Source organism: Erinaceus europaeus, chromosome 2 (assembly GCF_950295315.1).
Source record: "Erinaceus europaeus chromosome 2, mEriEur2.1, whole genome shotgun sequence".
Classification (NCBI taxonomy): domain Eukaryota; kingdom Metazoa; phylum Chordata; class Mammalia; order Eulipotyphla; family Erinaceidae; genus Erinaceus; species Erinaceus europaeus.
Window position 1 is genome coordinate 153,043,419 of NC_080163.1, and position 15,118 is coordinate 153,058,536.

The 15,118-nt window shown below is 40.0% G+C and overlaps 1 protein-coding gene across 3 annotated transcripts in view; it reads left to right on the forward strand.

Moving 5' to 3' along the window:
- AMFR (autocrine motility factor receptor) overlaps positions 1-15,118 on the forward strand; it is a 46,045-nt gene that overhangs the window by 14,077 nt on the left and 16,850 nt on the right. For all 3 annotated transcript variants that reach the window (XM_060185524.1, XM_007532702.3, XM_060185523.1), the window contains 5 exons: positions 257-389; positions 3,776-3,909; positions 6,319-6,429; positions 8,291-8,481; positions 12,219-12,322. In XM_060185524.1, coding sequence (XP_060041507.1) covers positions 257-389; positions 3,776-3,909; positions 6,319-6,429; positions 8,291-8,481; positions 12,219-12,322 — 673 coding nt within the window. The remainder of the gene's footprint in view (positions 1-256; positions 390-3,775; positions 3,910-6,318; positions 6,430-8,290; positions 8,482-12,218; positions 12,323-15,118) is intronic.

A 15,118-nucleotide genomic window follows, 5' to 3' on the forward strand; every position in this document is an offset into this window, starting at 1 on the left:
TGTTCTCTACAGAGGTTGGACCAATTAACATTCCCACCAGCAGTGTAGGAGGGTTCCTTTGACCCCACAACCTCTCCAGCATTTGCTGCTGTTAACTTTTCCAATGTATGACATTCTCACAGGAGTGAAGTGATACCTCATTGTTGTCTTGATTTACAGATATATACACTATTTTAAAATATGACTATATTATATAATGTTTAAAGTAAATTCAGCTGTACCAGTAAATTAATTTTTTCCCCTCTATTTACTGCAGATATGTAATTCACCTCTGGGACCTCAACCACGAAGGAACATGGGAAGGAAAAGGAACGTATGTCTATTACACAGATTTTGTTATGGAACTCACTCTCTTGTCCTTGGACCTCATGCACCATATTCATATGTTGGTATGTGTCTTCAGAAAGACCTCCAGTAGATAACTAAGTTTATCAGAATGAGGAACCTGGGTTAGCACATTAACAGACTCAGCGCTTGTGTATGAACCACTTGAAGGCTATGCTAACAATAAAGAGAAGGACCAGGCAGTGGCAGATTTGTTAGAGCACACATGTTACCATGTGCAAGGACCCAAGCTCAAGCCCCCAGCACCCATCTACAGGGGGATAGTTCACGAGTGATGAAGCAGTGCTCTAGGTGTTTCTCTTTTCTCTCTTTCCCTATATTCCCCCTCTCTCTCAATTTCTCTCTGTCTATACTCAGTAAATAAATATTTTTAAAAAGAATAATAAAGTCCTGCCCTCTTTCCCCCACTGCATCTTAAGCACTACCTTGAAACCACTTTGGTGCTCTGGGAGCCTGGTTAACTCTTTCAACCCAGTTAATACATAATTTTGTTCATTAGATATTAAAGGGAGGTGGAGGGTAGATAGCATAATGGTTATGCAAAGAGACTCTTATGCCTGAGCCTCCAGAGTCCCAGGTTTAATCCCCTGTACCACTATAAGCCTGAGCTGAGCAGTGCTCTGGTTATAAAAAAAAGAAAGAAAGAAAGAAAAAGAAAGAAAGAAAAGGAAAAAAGAAAAAATTAAAGGGATACAGGGGTAGGGCATGGCACCTGGTTGAGCGTACATGTTACAGTGAGCAAAAACCTGGGTTGAAGTCACTCGTCCTCACCTGCAAGGGAAAAGCTTCACGAGCAGTGAGGCGGTGCTGTAGGTCTTTGTCTCTTTTCCTCCCTACTTCCCACTTCCCTCTCAATTTCTCTTTGTGTCTATCCAATAAATAAAAAACCAAATAAATAAAGAAGGAAATTAAAGGAATACCTCTCCCAATAGTTTCTATGTATGTTTAGATAGTAATGGAACTTCTTGCAATGTTAGTTTTTTTCCCGGATTCATAAATTTTCCAACTTCGTAATTAAAGACAATTTTTATACTTAATTCCTTTTACTTTCACTGTTGACATTTTACTTTGGTTTGTAAGAAATTATAAACACAAAGCACAAGGACCGGCATAAGGATCCCGGTTCGAACCCCGGCTCCCCACCTGCAGGGGAGTCGCTTCACAGGCGGTGAAGCAGGTCTGCAGGTGTCTATCTTTCTCTCCTCCTCTCTGTCTTCCCCCCCCTCTCCATTTCTCTCTGTCCTATCCAACAACAACAACAATAATAACTACAACAATAAAACAACAAGGGAACAAAAGGGAATAAATAAATAAAATAAATATTAAAAAAATTAAAAAAAAAAAAAAGAAATTATAAACAATTGAAAGATCTGCTTCATTATTTAGTACTTCGGTGATCTAATAATAATCAGACTACATTTGGTAGACAACTTATTTAAATTGTAAGTCTATACAATTAATATTTTTTAAATAATAGTAAATTTCTAAGATGTAACCTGTTTCTAAGTACTTTTTTAAAAAAAACTTTGAGGGAGTTTGGCGGTAGCGCAGCAGGATAAGCACATGTGGCACAAAATGCAAGGACCCACCTAAGGATCCCGGTTCGAACCTCCCATTCCCCACCTGCAGGGGAGTCGCTTCACAGGCGGTAAAGCAGGTCTGTAGGTGTCTTATCATTCTCTCCCCCTCTCTGTCTTCCCTTCCTCTCTCCATTTCTCTCTGTCCTATCCAACTACAACAATTAAACAAAAGGGAATAAATAAGTCAATATAAAGTAACTTTGAGAACATCATTTAAAGTAAACTATGATTTCTGTTAAAAACTTTTACCCAAACATCACTCTGGTACACATGCTGCTGGGGATTAAAGTAGGAGCCTCATGCTTGAGAGTCCAATGCTGGGGTTGGGTGGCGGCGCACCTGGTTGAGCACACATGTTATAATGCGCAAGGACCCAGGTTCAAGCCCCCAGACCCTGTCTGCAGGGGGAAAGCTTTGCGGGTAGTGAAGCAGGGTTGCAGGTGTGTGTCTCTGTCTCTCTCCCTTTCTACCACCCCATCCCCCTTGATTTCTGGCTGCTTCTATCCAATAAATAAAGATAATAAAAAAATTTAAAAAGTCCAATGCCTTATTCACTGTGCCATCTCCCAGACCACAAACACTTTGTTTGATTATCTATTTATTTATTATTGAATAGAGACAGAGGGAAATTGAATGGGGAGATAGAGAGGGAGAGAGACCTGTAGCACTGCTTCATCACTCATGAAGCTTTCCCCCTGCCAGTGGAGACCAGGGATTTGAACCTGGGTCCTTGTGAACTGTAATGTGTGCACTTAACCAGGTGCATACCACCTGGCTCCTAGGTTTTTCTTAGTTTACTGTATTATATGCATTCCCTTATTCTAGCAAAGATTGTTCAAATCATTTTAATGCTTTCAAGTTATGATTCCACCGTATAGATAATTTATTCAGTCAGTCCCCATAGTCAAAATAGCAATTTTATTGTTATTTTACATTTTGTAATCACATACTATTTTTAGATAGCTCGCTCCTACTTTTTCTTTAAAAAAATTTTTTTTATTATCTTTATTTATTGGATATAGACAACCAGAAATCGAGAGGGAAAGGGGTGATAGTGAGGGAGAGAGACAGAGAGACACCTGCAACACTGCTTCACCAATTGTGAAGTTTTCCCCATGCAGGTGGGGACTGGAGGCTTGAACCTGGTTCCTTGCACATTGTAACACGTACACTCAACCAGGTATGCCACCACCTGGCCCTGCTTGCTCCTGCTTTTTCTACTTAACCATATTATTTTCCTATGCAGTCTTTAAAATATCATATATAAAATACAGTGATGTATAATTATACTTTGTAAAAATGATTAATGGCTGTGTAATATTACATTACATGACTTTACAAGCTGACTATTCTTCCACTGAATATTTTGTTCTTGATTTTCTTTTATATGACTGAATGGGTAGACATCTTTTTGCATAAAGATTTTAAATTCCTGATTAGTTCCTCAAGGAGGATTTCTAGTGGAATAACTAAGTCAAAGGACCAAATACATTGTTTTGGTAGTGAGATTAAGTTTATGTATTTACTACTTTCTCAAAGATTATTTTAGTGCACCTTCAACAATTAAGAACTTCTGTTGCATACCTAACTTTCATCACTAGCAAGTTTTTATTAATTTCTTAAAATATTTTTTCTTTATTGGAGAATTAATGGTTTACAGTCAGCAGTAAAATATAGTAGTTTGTTCATGTGTAACATTTCTCATTTTTCCACATGAAAGTCTAACCCTCCATCTAGGTTCTCTTCTGCCATCATATTCCAGGACCAGAACACTCCCCCTCAACCCCAGAGTCCTTTACTTCGATGCAATACACCAAGTTTTCATTGATTTTATTCTCTTTTCTATTAAGTTATTTGGTAACATCTGGCTCTCCATGGCAAGTTTGGTCATCTTTATGCAGCTGCGTTACCTGTTTCATGAGGTACAGCGTCGAATCCGTCGGCACAAGAACTATTTGCGTGTGGTTGGGAACATGGAAGCCAGGTAAGGAAGCACAAATTAACATGGCCCAAGTTGACTCATTTTAGATCTTTAATGATAATGGACCTCAGATTTTATGAGAATGTATTTATTTTTAATGTGTGACTAGTAGTAGTTTATAAGACTGGAAGATTACAGGGTATAGTTCTACACTGCACCCACCACTAAAGTTCTGCACCTCCGGCCTCTCCACGACAACCACTGTAGGAGAAAGTAACAGAATGGTCAGGAGTATAGGCTCTGTAGTCTGACTGCCAGGGTGCAAATTTTCACTTAGTTGCTGTATTACTTGGGTAGTTTACTTATCTTCCTGTACCTCAATTGTTTCTTCTCTAGCAAACCTTCTTTGAACTATTGAAATATCTAGAATAAAATTGGGTATATAGAACCTGCTCATTAAATATCAGCTTCTTATTGTTACATCATTTTTGTCATCCTTTTACTCAATGGAAACTTCCTTGAGCTTTTGCCCACTTCACTGTATGAAGGTGATTCTCACGTGTTCCTTACATGTATGCTTATACACGCTTTCTCATATACACTTGACCTCATAGAAGGAGGCACTCACTTGCCAATCTGAGGCTATCTCTCCAACCCCAGGTGTGTTATTTTGATGGTTGAAATTTTTCACTCAACAGGTTTCCTTTCCTCTATAGCTATGCTGTGAAAAAGGTGATGTCTACAAAGTATCTGTTGCTGGATCACTTAGTTGTGGCCACTTTGGCCAATACCAGTCCACATTGTCACCTGGGGTCCTAGACAGGGAGTCCTTGGATTCCAAACATAGATACTATGGGCCTAGACCTCTAATAGATTCCTCTATTTACCATCACTGGTCACCTCTTCAACACTTTACCCTTACTACAAACTACCAATGGTAAGAACTGCCACTCTTTCCAAAGGGAGGCTGGGTCATCCTAGTCTAGCACTTGAGGAAGACTGGTTCTGCAGTGTGCCTAGAATGTTCTCAGCTGTGACCATGGACTGTGAGATCAGACTGACAGGGACCCGGAGGTCATACAGGCTTTTGTGCTAGATATGAATTTACATGGGCCCCAGGAGAGATCAATACAGTAAGCAATTAACTGTATTTATCTTTTCAAGTTTGGGAGCCACTCTCTGCCCTAACCTGGCTTTCAAGTTCTATTCTCCACTTTGACACCATCCTCCCAGGCAGTATTTCTAGTAACCTTTCAGGCTAGCTGTCAAACTCAAGCAAAGATTATTAAAGTCCTGGGCTCCTAGGAACATACCCAAAATAAATATCCTAGCCTCTTTCCACCCCAGGGTCCCTACTTTCATTCACTCTATTCCTACTCCTTGGCTCCTGTTTATTAAACATTTTTGTCCTGCTTTATATCTTACTGCCTTCCAGCCACCAAGTTGCAGATGTTACTTTGACCCCATCCTGACCTCCTTAGGCAGAGTACCATGCCAGTGTGTCCTAGAACCTCACCTCTCCAGAGCCCTACCCCACTAGATAGAGACAGGCTAAGGGGTATGGATCAACCGGCAAATGTCCATGTCCAGCATAGAAGCAATTACAGAAGTCAGAGCTCCTTCCTTCTGCACCCTAAAAGTAGTTTTGGTCTAGATTATCAGAGAAGGAAATGTTAAGGGAAGATGACCAGAGTGCTCTGAACCCCAGTTCACTGGGTCCTGGAACTTTTATGACATGGAATCTTTATTTTTTGCACCATCACTGAGAGAATAGATTCTGGAGAACACCTGAGCAAATCAGGCACTATTTTGCTTATCTGAGAAGAAAGAGGAAAAAGGATGGACAATTATAGGATGATATCACTCATAAGTGGAATATAGAAAATTGAAACAAAAACAAACAACAAAAAGAGAAATGAAACACATGAACTGAAAAAGAGATAATGTAGTCAACCGATATCTATGATCATTGGGGGCAAGGGGACACATAGAACTTTTGGTGGTGGAATCATACCCCTATTTATTAATTTTCTAAATCACCAATTAAAATATAAAATTGGGGGTCAGATGGTAGTGCAGTGGGTTAAGTGCACATGGTACAAAGTGCAAGGACTGGCATAAGAATTCCAGTTCGAGCCCCTGGCTCCCCACCTGCAGGGGGTGTTCTTCACAGGCGGTAAAAAAGCAGGTCTGCAGGTGTCTATCTTTCTCTCCCCCTCTCTGCCTTCCCCTCCTCTCTCCATTTCTCGCTGTCCGATCCAGCAACAACAGCAGTGACAACAATAATAATAACCACAATGATAAACAACAAGGGCAACAAAAGGGGAAAAAATGGCCAGGGCAGTGGATTTGTAGTGTAGGCACCGAGCCCCAGCAATAACCCTGGAGGCAATATATATAATTAAAAAATAATAAAGTATATATTATATGGAACTGACAGTGACTCCTGCTTGGTGCATTTTGTTTTTATAGGTTTGCAGTTGCCACTCCAGAGGAGCTAGCTGTCAATAATGATGATTGTGCAATTTGCTGGGACTCCATGCAGGCAGCCAGAAAGCTGCCCTGTGGACATCTCTTCCACAAGTAGGAACTTTGTGAAGGGCCACCCTAACTGGTATTGTGTCCAAGGGATGTAGATGCTAATGTGCCAGAGCTCAAGACTAATTCTAGCAGAAGAGTTAGGGAGATTGCCTTAGACTGGCCTCATGGGACTGGCACTCATTGATGTGGGAAGCTTTCAAGTGTTTCTCCTTTGTGCTTAGACTCTTCACACCACTGACAACTATCCCACACCTACAATTTGCCATCTTAATTTCTGGTTATGTTAACTGCCTTCATATTCCTTCTCCATTTAAGCTTTAAGACAACTATCCCACACCTACAATTTGTCATCTTAATTTCTGGTTATGTTAACTGCCTTCATATTCCTTCTCCATTTAAGCTTTAAGATATAGCCGATAAGGTGTAAGGTTTAAAAGAATTAGGTGAAATTCTTGCTTTCAAATGGCTTGTTTTCTAACGAGGTAAAGTAATTTTTTTTAAATAATTGTATTTTTCAAATACCCTAGAGCAACACAAAAGCACGTAGCGTAGAAGTAGGCTTAGTGACTAAATAAGGAGTACTGAAGAACTGGCAGAAGCTGTGACCAGTTTCTATGGAAGATTAACAAACCTTAAAGATTGGACAAGACTATACAGTACAGTCTTGTTCCTTCCCAGGGAATCCTGCTGTGTCTCTGTGTTGCAGTTCTCACTGCCTTGCATGATTTGTTTTTAGAGATTTCCAGGCTCCCTCTGTTTAGCCCTAGTAATTCTACTGTGTAGGTTAGACATTTTTTTATATTGAACCATGAAGGTACTTTGGTCTCTTGCATCTGTGGTAATTAGAAAGTTTTGTCTTTGCATATTTTTTAAATATGTATTTATTTGTTTATTCTGGATATAGACAGAGAAATTTAGAGGGAAGGGGAGAGAGAAAAAAAGACACCTGTAGCACTGTTTTGCTGCTCATTAAGCTTCCTCCCCTGCAGGTGGGGACTAGGGGCTTGAACCTGGAGTGTGTTCAATCAGATGCACCACACTGGCCTTGATCTTTACATCTTTATTTAAACTCCCTTTTCTTATTTTGTATTTCTAAAATTCTTCGTCTTTTAAATACTAGGAAAGTTTTGGAAATGGAGACTCATGCAGTCAACAAATTTATAGTTTCTTTTCATTTTTTGTTCTCATATGTTGAGTGCTATGTTGTGCTCTGGGGATAGGATATAAATGACAGATGTGGTCTTGACTTTCATAAAACTTGTAGTCTAATGAAGGAGACAAATATTAATTAACCAGACACATTTATGAATGTGTAAGTATAATGTTGAGATAAAGGCTATAAAGGAAAGGAATATTGATGTTGAGAGCTTATAACAGGTTACTCAGACCTGGAGAAGTGACTCTTGAGGATGAACAGACATTAAGTCAATAAAAGGAGGGATCAGGAGGAGGACTATTTGAGACAAAGGGAGCATCTGTCTAACAGCAAGCTATGTGGAGGAACTAGAAGAGAACTTGGTGACTGGAACTTAGAATGTGAGAAGAGGATTGGTATTGCCAAGACAGGAGAAGCCCTGTAGACTTAAGGGTGATTGGAATAATGAGAAGCCACTGGAGATATTTAAGTTGGATTCAGGGATAAGCTTGAGAAAATTATGCTGCAGTGATTCCGGTAGCACTGAGAGGAATGAACTGCAGTGGTAGAAGTTGAGTTGAAGAGAAATGAACAGATTTGAGGAGGATTTGGCAGCATGCTGTGCTGAAATGACTGTCAGAAAGTGAAGAATATGAGAAGTGCTGACAGAAATTCTCCTCATTTTATTGCTATAGAACTGGATAGACAGTGGTGGTATGAATTCTTCCAAAATATGCTAAGTCTGTCTTCTTTTGGACTTTCTGGTAGCTCCTGTCTTCGTTCCTGGCTAGAACAAGACACCTCCTGCCCAACATGCAGAATGTCTCTTAACATTGCTGACAATAACCGTGTCAGGGAAGACCATCAAGGAGAGAACTTGGATGAGAATCTGGTTCCTGTAGCAGCAGCTGAAGGCAGACCTCGCTTAAATCAACACAATCACTTCTTTCACTTTGATGGTTAGTTGATTTCAACTTCTACAACCTGACTCAAAGGATTTTCTCTCCTAAAGGGATACTGTTTTAATAATAAATTATTATATTATATTTCCATCATAACTGAATGTGTTCAATAGAGATAGACATCACTCAAGGGTGATTCTGTTCATTGTGCTAGATTCTGTGAATATGAGGTGTAAGACTGGGGCAGGAAGGTAGAGGTGGAATAAATTGAATCAGCCTTCAAGAAGCATATTTAGCCAGTTTAATAGTTGACTGTTTTTTGCATTGGTGTCATTCTTTTTATTTTAATTTTTTTTAATATTTATTCCCTTTTGTTGCCCTTGTTTTATTGTTGTAGTGATTATTGATGTCATTGTTGTTGGATAGGAAAGAGAGAAATGGAGAGAGAAGGGGGAGAGAAAGAGAGACACCTGCATACCTGCTTCACTGCTTGAACAGCGACTCCCCTGCAGGTGGGGAACTGGGGGATCGAACCGGATCCTTCTGCCGGTCCTTGTGCTTTGGGCCATGTGTGCTTAATCCACTGCGCTACTGCCCAACTCTCAAATTTTCAGGGGTCAGCTCCAGGCCAGTGGGCCCACCTCAAGCCTCCAGAAGAGGGGGTGGCGAACAGCACTGCCAGGGGACAGCCTGTAGCACAATGGCCCAGGTGTCATTCTTAAGCTCAGTGAAGGGTTATTGACTTTCTCAGAGAATACGAGACATAAAGTCAGCACTGGCACTGTATTTCTATGCCCTCTCCCTCCCCCATAGGAATATTCTGCTTTCTGGCACTATGGAAAGTTGTAACACTCTTTTTCTCTCTGTCTCTCTCATTGTAAAATTCTAGGAGACCATGAATACCATGTCGGGGAATGATTGATTCTTCTTCCTTAATTTCATAATTCCTATTATATTGAACTGTTAATTGATTTTCATCAATTCAGTTCATTTTTTCTTACTATAAATAGATTTCTTGGGAATTTTGTTACATGAGTTTTGCTATTCAAATTTTTTTTTTATTTTCTTTATTTTATTTATTGGATAGAAACAGCCAGAAATCAAGCAGAAAGGGGGTGATAGAGAAGGAAAGAGACAGAGAGACACCTGCAACACTGCTTTACCACTTGCAAAGCTTTCCCCCTGCAGATGAGGATTGGGGTATTCAAATCTTTGATTTGAGTTTTCAAGGGTGTACCTAGCAGGAATGGTGACATGCTGATGAAATCCCTCATAGCCCCATAGACCAGAGAGTACAGTCAAGTGTCTGAGCCCATGAGATAAGGGTTACTTGGCATCCTGGGCCACAGGTGATGAGAGACAACTGTTTTGAGGCTATTAAGGCTGTTCCCAAGTTAGGACTATTGAAACAGAATAGCAGATCTTGGATATGCTGTGTGATCTATTATCTGATGAATTATTACTTGAAACTTCAAAATGTTAATGTCAACTTTATCCCTAGTAAGTATATGAAATAAGTCCTTTTTTAAAAAAAAATCTATTGCCACCAGGGTTATCGCTGGGGCTCAATCCTGGTGGCCATTCTTTTCTGTCTATTTTATTTGATAGGACAGAGAGAAATTAAGAGGAGAGGGGAGGATAGACAGAGAGAGAGATCTGTAGACCTACTTCACTGCTCATGAAGCTTCCTCCCACAAATAGGGACTGAGGAGTTGGACCCAGGTCCTTGTGCATGCTAACATGTATGCTCAGCTGGGTACACCACCATCAGCCCCTAAGATTGATTGATTGATTAACATGAGACAAGGAGAAAGACAGAGAACCAGAGCATCACTCTGGCACAGGCAGTGTCAGGCATCAAACTCTGGACCTCATGGTTTTTAATCCAAAGCCCTAGCCATTGTGCCTACATTGTAGTATCTAGGGTCTTTGATGTTGTATGGTTGGTTTTTGGAGGTGACAAGGCTCCATATATCTAGGATTCAACTGCTCCTGGGCTGACTCCCCCCCCCCCCCATATCATCCTACAATAGACAGAGGGGGAAGAAACCATAGCACCAAAGCTTCCTTTATTGTGATGTGGATGCTGGCTCAAACTTGATTTGTGCTCATGATGAAGCAATTCACTATCTAAATGAGCCATTTTGTTGACTCTCAGGGCTACCTTTTTCATTATTTTATTTTTATATGTATATAAAGAAAAATGAAGAAGAATAAATACTACATCTGTAGATTCCCACCCCCCATACTTGGGGTTTGAACCTAGGTCCTTGCACATAATAATAAGATGTGTGCTTTATTGAGGGTGCTATCTACTGGCCCAAGTATTAGGGTTTGTTTATTTGTATTGCTGGGACTTTACCTCTCTGAGCTACTTCACTACTTCTTCAGAGAGAAAATGAGAAGTGGAGAGAGGAAGGGAAAGATACCCAAAAGCTGTGAGGGCTTCACTTTAACTTGGATTGCCTATTTTGCAAAACAGGCAACTTTTCAGGTGAGCTATCTTGCTGACTCCTCAGTATCCAGGGCTTTTTTTTTTTTTTTTTTTTTTTTGGTTTGTTTGTGTTTGATTTCTTTTTACTAGAGCACTGCTTAGCTCTATTTTTTGGTGGTACTGGGGATTGAATTTAGGACCTCAAAGCCTCAGGCATGGATGACTCTTAGCATTACCATTATGCTATCTCCCAACCCCCAGTAACCAGATTTTTGTCATCCCATTTTGAGTTAGCCATTTAGCTTTCTTATGTAGTTCTTGCCATATGTATAATACACATGTATGTGTAGGAAAGAAAAATTACCTTAAACATGTGTTTTGATATTAAGTTGCTTCACAGCCAATATTCGCTGATATTGCATTTTAGGGTTCCCTTAGAAAAATAACAGAAGCAAAATATTTCTTGGTACTATTAGTCCACTTGTTTGAGGTATAAGACTCTTTTAAGGGAGTCGGGTGGTAGCGCAGTGGGTTAAGTGCACGTGTTGCGAAGTGCAAGGACCCACGTAAGGCTCCCGGTTTGAGCCCCTGGCTCCTCACCTGCAGGGGAGTCCTTCACAGGCAGTGAAGCAAGTCTGCAGGTATCTGTCTTTCTCTCCCCCTCTCTGTCTCCCCCTCCTCTCTTCATTTCTCTCTGTCGTATCTAACCACAACATCAATAACTACAACAACAATAAAGAAAACAAGGGCAATAAAAGGGAAAATAAATAAATATAAAAAATTTTTAAAAAGACTCCTTCAAATAAATTTTAATTAAAAATAAACAGTCTTTAAACAAGATTAACAAGGAGAAAACACTTTATGAAAATCATGTCTCCAAATGAGTCGTATTTATGTAGTGTGGAAGAGAGGAGCAAACTACTTTTGTCGCAGCATTTTCAGAGTCTTGTAAACCTTCCTCATATTCTAGGCTGAGAGAGTGCATTAAGGTTGTATGGTTCCAGGGTCACTGGAAGACGGGAAAATCCAGTAGTGAAAAGTTTGTGGAATCTGATCAGCTTTGAATCCAGGCTACCCTAGTTAAAATAGTGTCATCTGGGTCAGGTTACCGAATTTAAGAGTGCTTTGGTGACCACCAAGGGAACTAGAAGAGTAAAATGGGAATAATAATGCTAGCATATGGGACTTCAGTATAAATGAAATGAGAAAATCTATGAAACACTTGTCATAAAAGACCTGGCCTAAAGTCACTTTTCAGAGAATACCACCAGCTGGGATCTTAGAGTGACTTGACTGTACAGTAGATGACACAGGATGAGTGACGTCTCTAAAACCTGTGCTGGATTCTTGTTTGCCTTAGGGTCCCGGATTGCAAGTTGGCTACCCAGTTTTTCAGTGGAAGTGATGCACACCACCAACATTCTTGGTATTACACAGGCAAGCAACTCTCAGCTTAATGCAATGGTAAGGAATGCTAACCATTTAAAGACAATGACTTTAGTCTTGGAGGGTCAAAGAATTTTGGTGGTGGGTTCATTGTGTAACTATACCCTATAATCTTATAATTTGCAAGCCACTAGCAGCCACAATAAAAAAAAAAAAAAGACTTGAAAAAATCAGGAGGGAGGGGGTGGGGTGGTTGATTCACCAGGTTAAATGCACATAGTACAAAGTGCAAGGGCCTGAGCAAGGATCCAGATTCAAGCCCCCAGCTCTCCACCTGTGTGTTGGGGGAGGGGGGTTCACAAGCAGTAAAGCATGTCTGCAGGTGTCTGTCTTTCCCTCCTCCTCTCTGTCTCCCCCTCCTCTCTCAATTTCTCTCTGTCTCTATCCAATAAAATGGAAAAATGGACACCAGGAATAGTGGATTCGTAGTGATGGCACCGAGCTCCAGTGATAACCCTGGAGGGGAAAAAAAAATCAGGAGGAAAAGAGAAGCTGAAAAGCATGCAGTGTATAAGACCCTGTTGGTCTTACTCTACTCTAATAGAATAGCAGGACTTTGAAGGTCATGTTATTCATTCACTGGAACCATTAAAATTCTTATATTTTCACATTTGAAACAGATTTTCAAGCCAGCTTTCATTTCAGTTGTATGGCAGTAAATCTAAAAACTTCTGACCACTCTTGGGTTCACTGTGTTGTGATACAGATCAGTCTTGGGACTCTCGTCGATTTTAACCAAAAATATTTGGGGAATTATTGGCTGGAGTAAATAATCTGCATTTTATTAAAAAGCTACTTTAGTGGGAGTCGGGCAGTAGCGCAGTGGGTTAAGTGCAAGTGGCGCACAGCATGAGGACCGGAGTTAAGAATCCCGGTTCGAGCCCCCGGTTCCCCACCTGCAGGGGAGTTGCTGCACAGGCAGTGAAGCAGGTCTGCAGGTGTCTATTTTCCTCTCCCTCTCTCTGCCTTCCCCTCCTCTCTTCATTTCTCTCTGTCCTATCCAACAACGACAACATCAATAACAACAACAATAATAACCACAACAATAAAACAAGGGCAACAAAAGGAAATAAATGAAAATAATAATTTTTTTTAAAGTTACTTTAGTTAGGATTACTAAGTACGGTTTTATTTTTTGCCTGCATCTCCTCTCTCCCCCAAATAAATAAAAAGTATGCATACATTTAGACACACAGGTATGTCTCCACATTCATATATACATATTTGTGGATATATATATATATACCCTGAAATACTGCTTCAAAGATATTGTTCAAATACTTTGAGCTTCTTTGTATTTTCCTAAAGCTTTGTCAGATGGTGTGTATTTTTATTTTGCAGTTTGGAGAAACATGTTTCACCAAACTGTTGCAATTTAGTATTCATTGTGGCAATTAATACAAGGGTCTTAAAATGCAGACTACGAAACCTCTGCTTGAGTAGGGCCTCCACTGACCTGGAAAAGTCTGGCAACTACTTTAGAAAATCATTTTGATGGGGGCCAGGTGGTAGCGCAGCTGGTTGAGCACACACACTATAGTGGGCAAGGACCCGGGTTCAAGCCCCTGTTCCCTACCTACAGAGGGAAAGCTTTACAAGTGGTGACACAGTGCTGCAGGTATCTGTCTCTCTCGCTGTCTATCATCCCCTTCCCTCTCAATTTCTGGCTGTCTCTATCCAATAAATAAATGAAGATAATAGAAAAAAACTTTTAAAAAAAGAAAATCATTTTTTTCTTTTTATTAATTTCTCTTAATTTTGTTTATTCACCAAATTTGTACCGATAGCCTATCCCTCAGAGAGGTTCGCATAATGTAAACAAATTGCATAACACCTGGTGTGTAAGAATGGTAGACATTACTTTCAAGAAATGTAAATTCTAGTTCAGGAGACTGATTTAAATGCAGATCAATGAGGCAGTTCCTGATGGTGTGAGCACTGTTAAGGCTACCAGGCAGGTGATATGGTAGTGTGTGAGTGAAGTTTCTTTTATTTTTTAATTTTTTATAAATGTCTTTACTAGGGGAATTAATGGTTTACAGTCAACAGTAAATACAATAGTTTGTACATGCGTAACATTTCTCAGTTTTCCACATAACAATTCACTAGGTCCCCCCCTAGGTCCTCCTCTGCCATCATGTTCCAGAACCAAAGCCTTCTCCCCCACCCCAGTCTTTTACTTTGATGCAATACAGAAGTTTCTTTGAGAGGAGGCATTCAGAGAAATTCTCTCCAAATGGACCATATTTAAACTGAAAGCTGACAATGAGAAGGAGACAAATCAGGAGGAAAAAGACTGTGGAAACAGTCTAAGTGCAAAGGTCGTGAAGTTAAAAAAAAATCACTGGAAATGGAGAGTGGTCATCCTGGTTGGAGTCTAGCCAGTTGGGAAGCAAGATTATGGCCTACACTGAGACCGCAGAGCCAGGTCATGCAAGGATGCATCCAGTGTAGCTTTTATAATAAAGGCCATTCAAGACTTTTGTTTTTCTTCTCACCCAAGAGACTGACAGAACATACACTAAACAATGATTTGCTTGGAAAGAATAAATTATAGAGGGATAAAAATGGAAGCATAGCAACATACAAGGCTGTTGCAGTAACTCAGGCAAATATATAATAAAATAAATAGGGTTGCTTAGATCAGGATATTGGTAATAAGAATGAAAATAAGTGGCAGACTTAAGGTACTTTTTTGAAAGATGACCTGACAGGATTTGACAGCGCTTTGAATTGGATGTGGGGGGTAATAAGATCGAGGAAATGCAGGACTGGAAACTGATGTATTGCTTTTCATTTAGGCAGCTAAGCAGA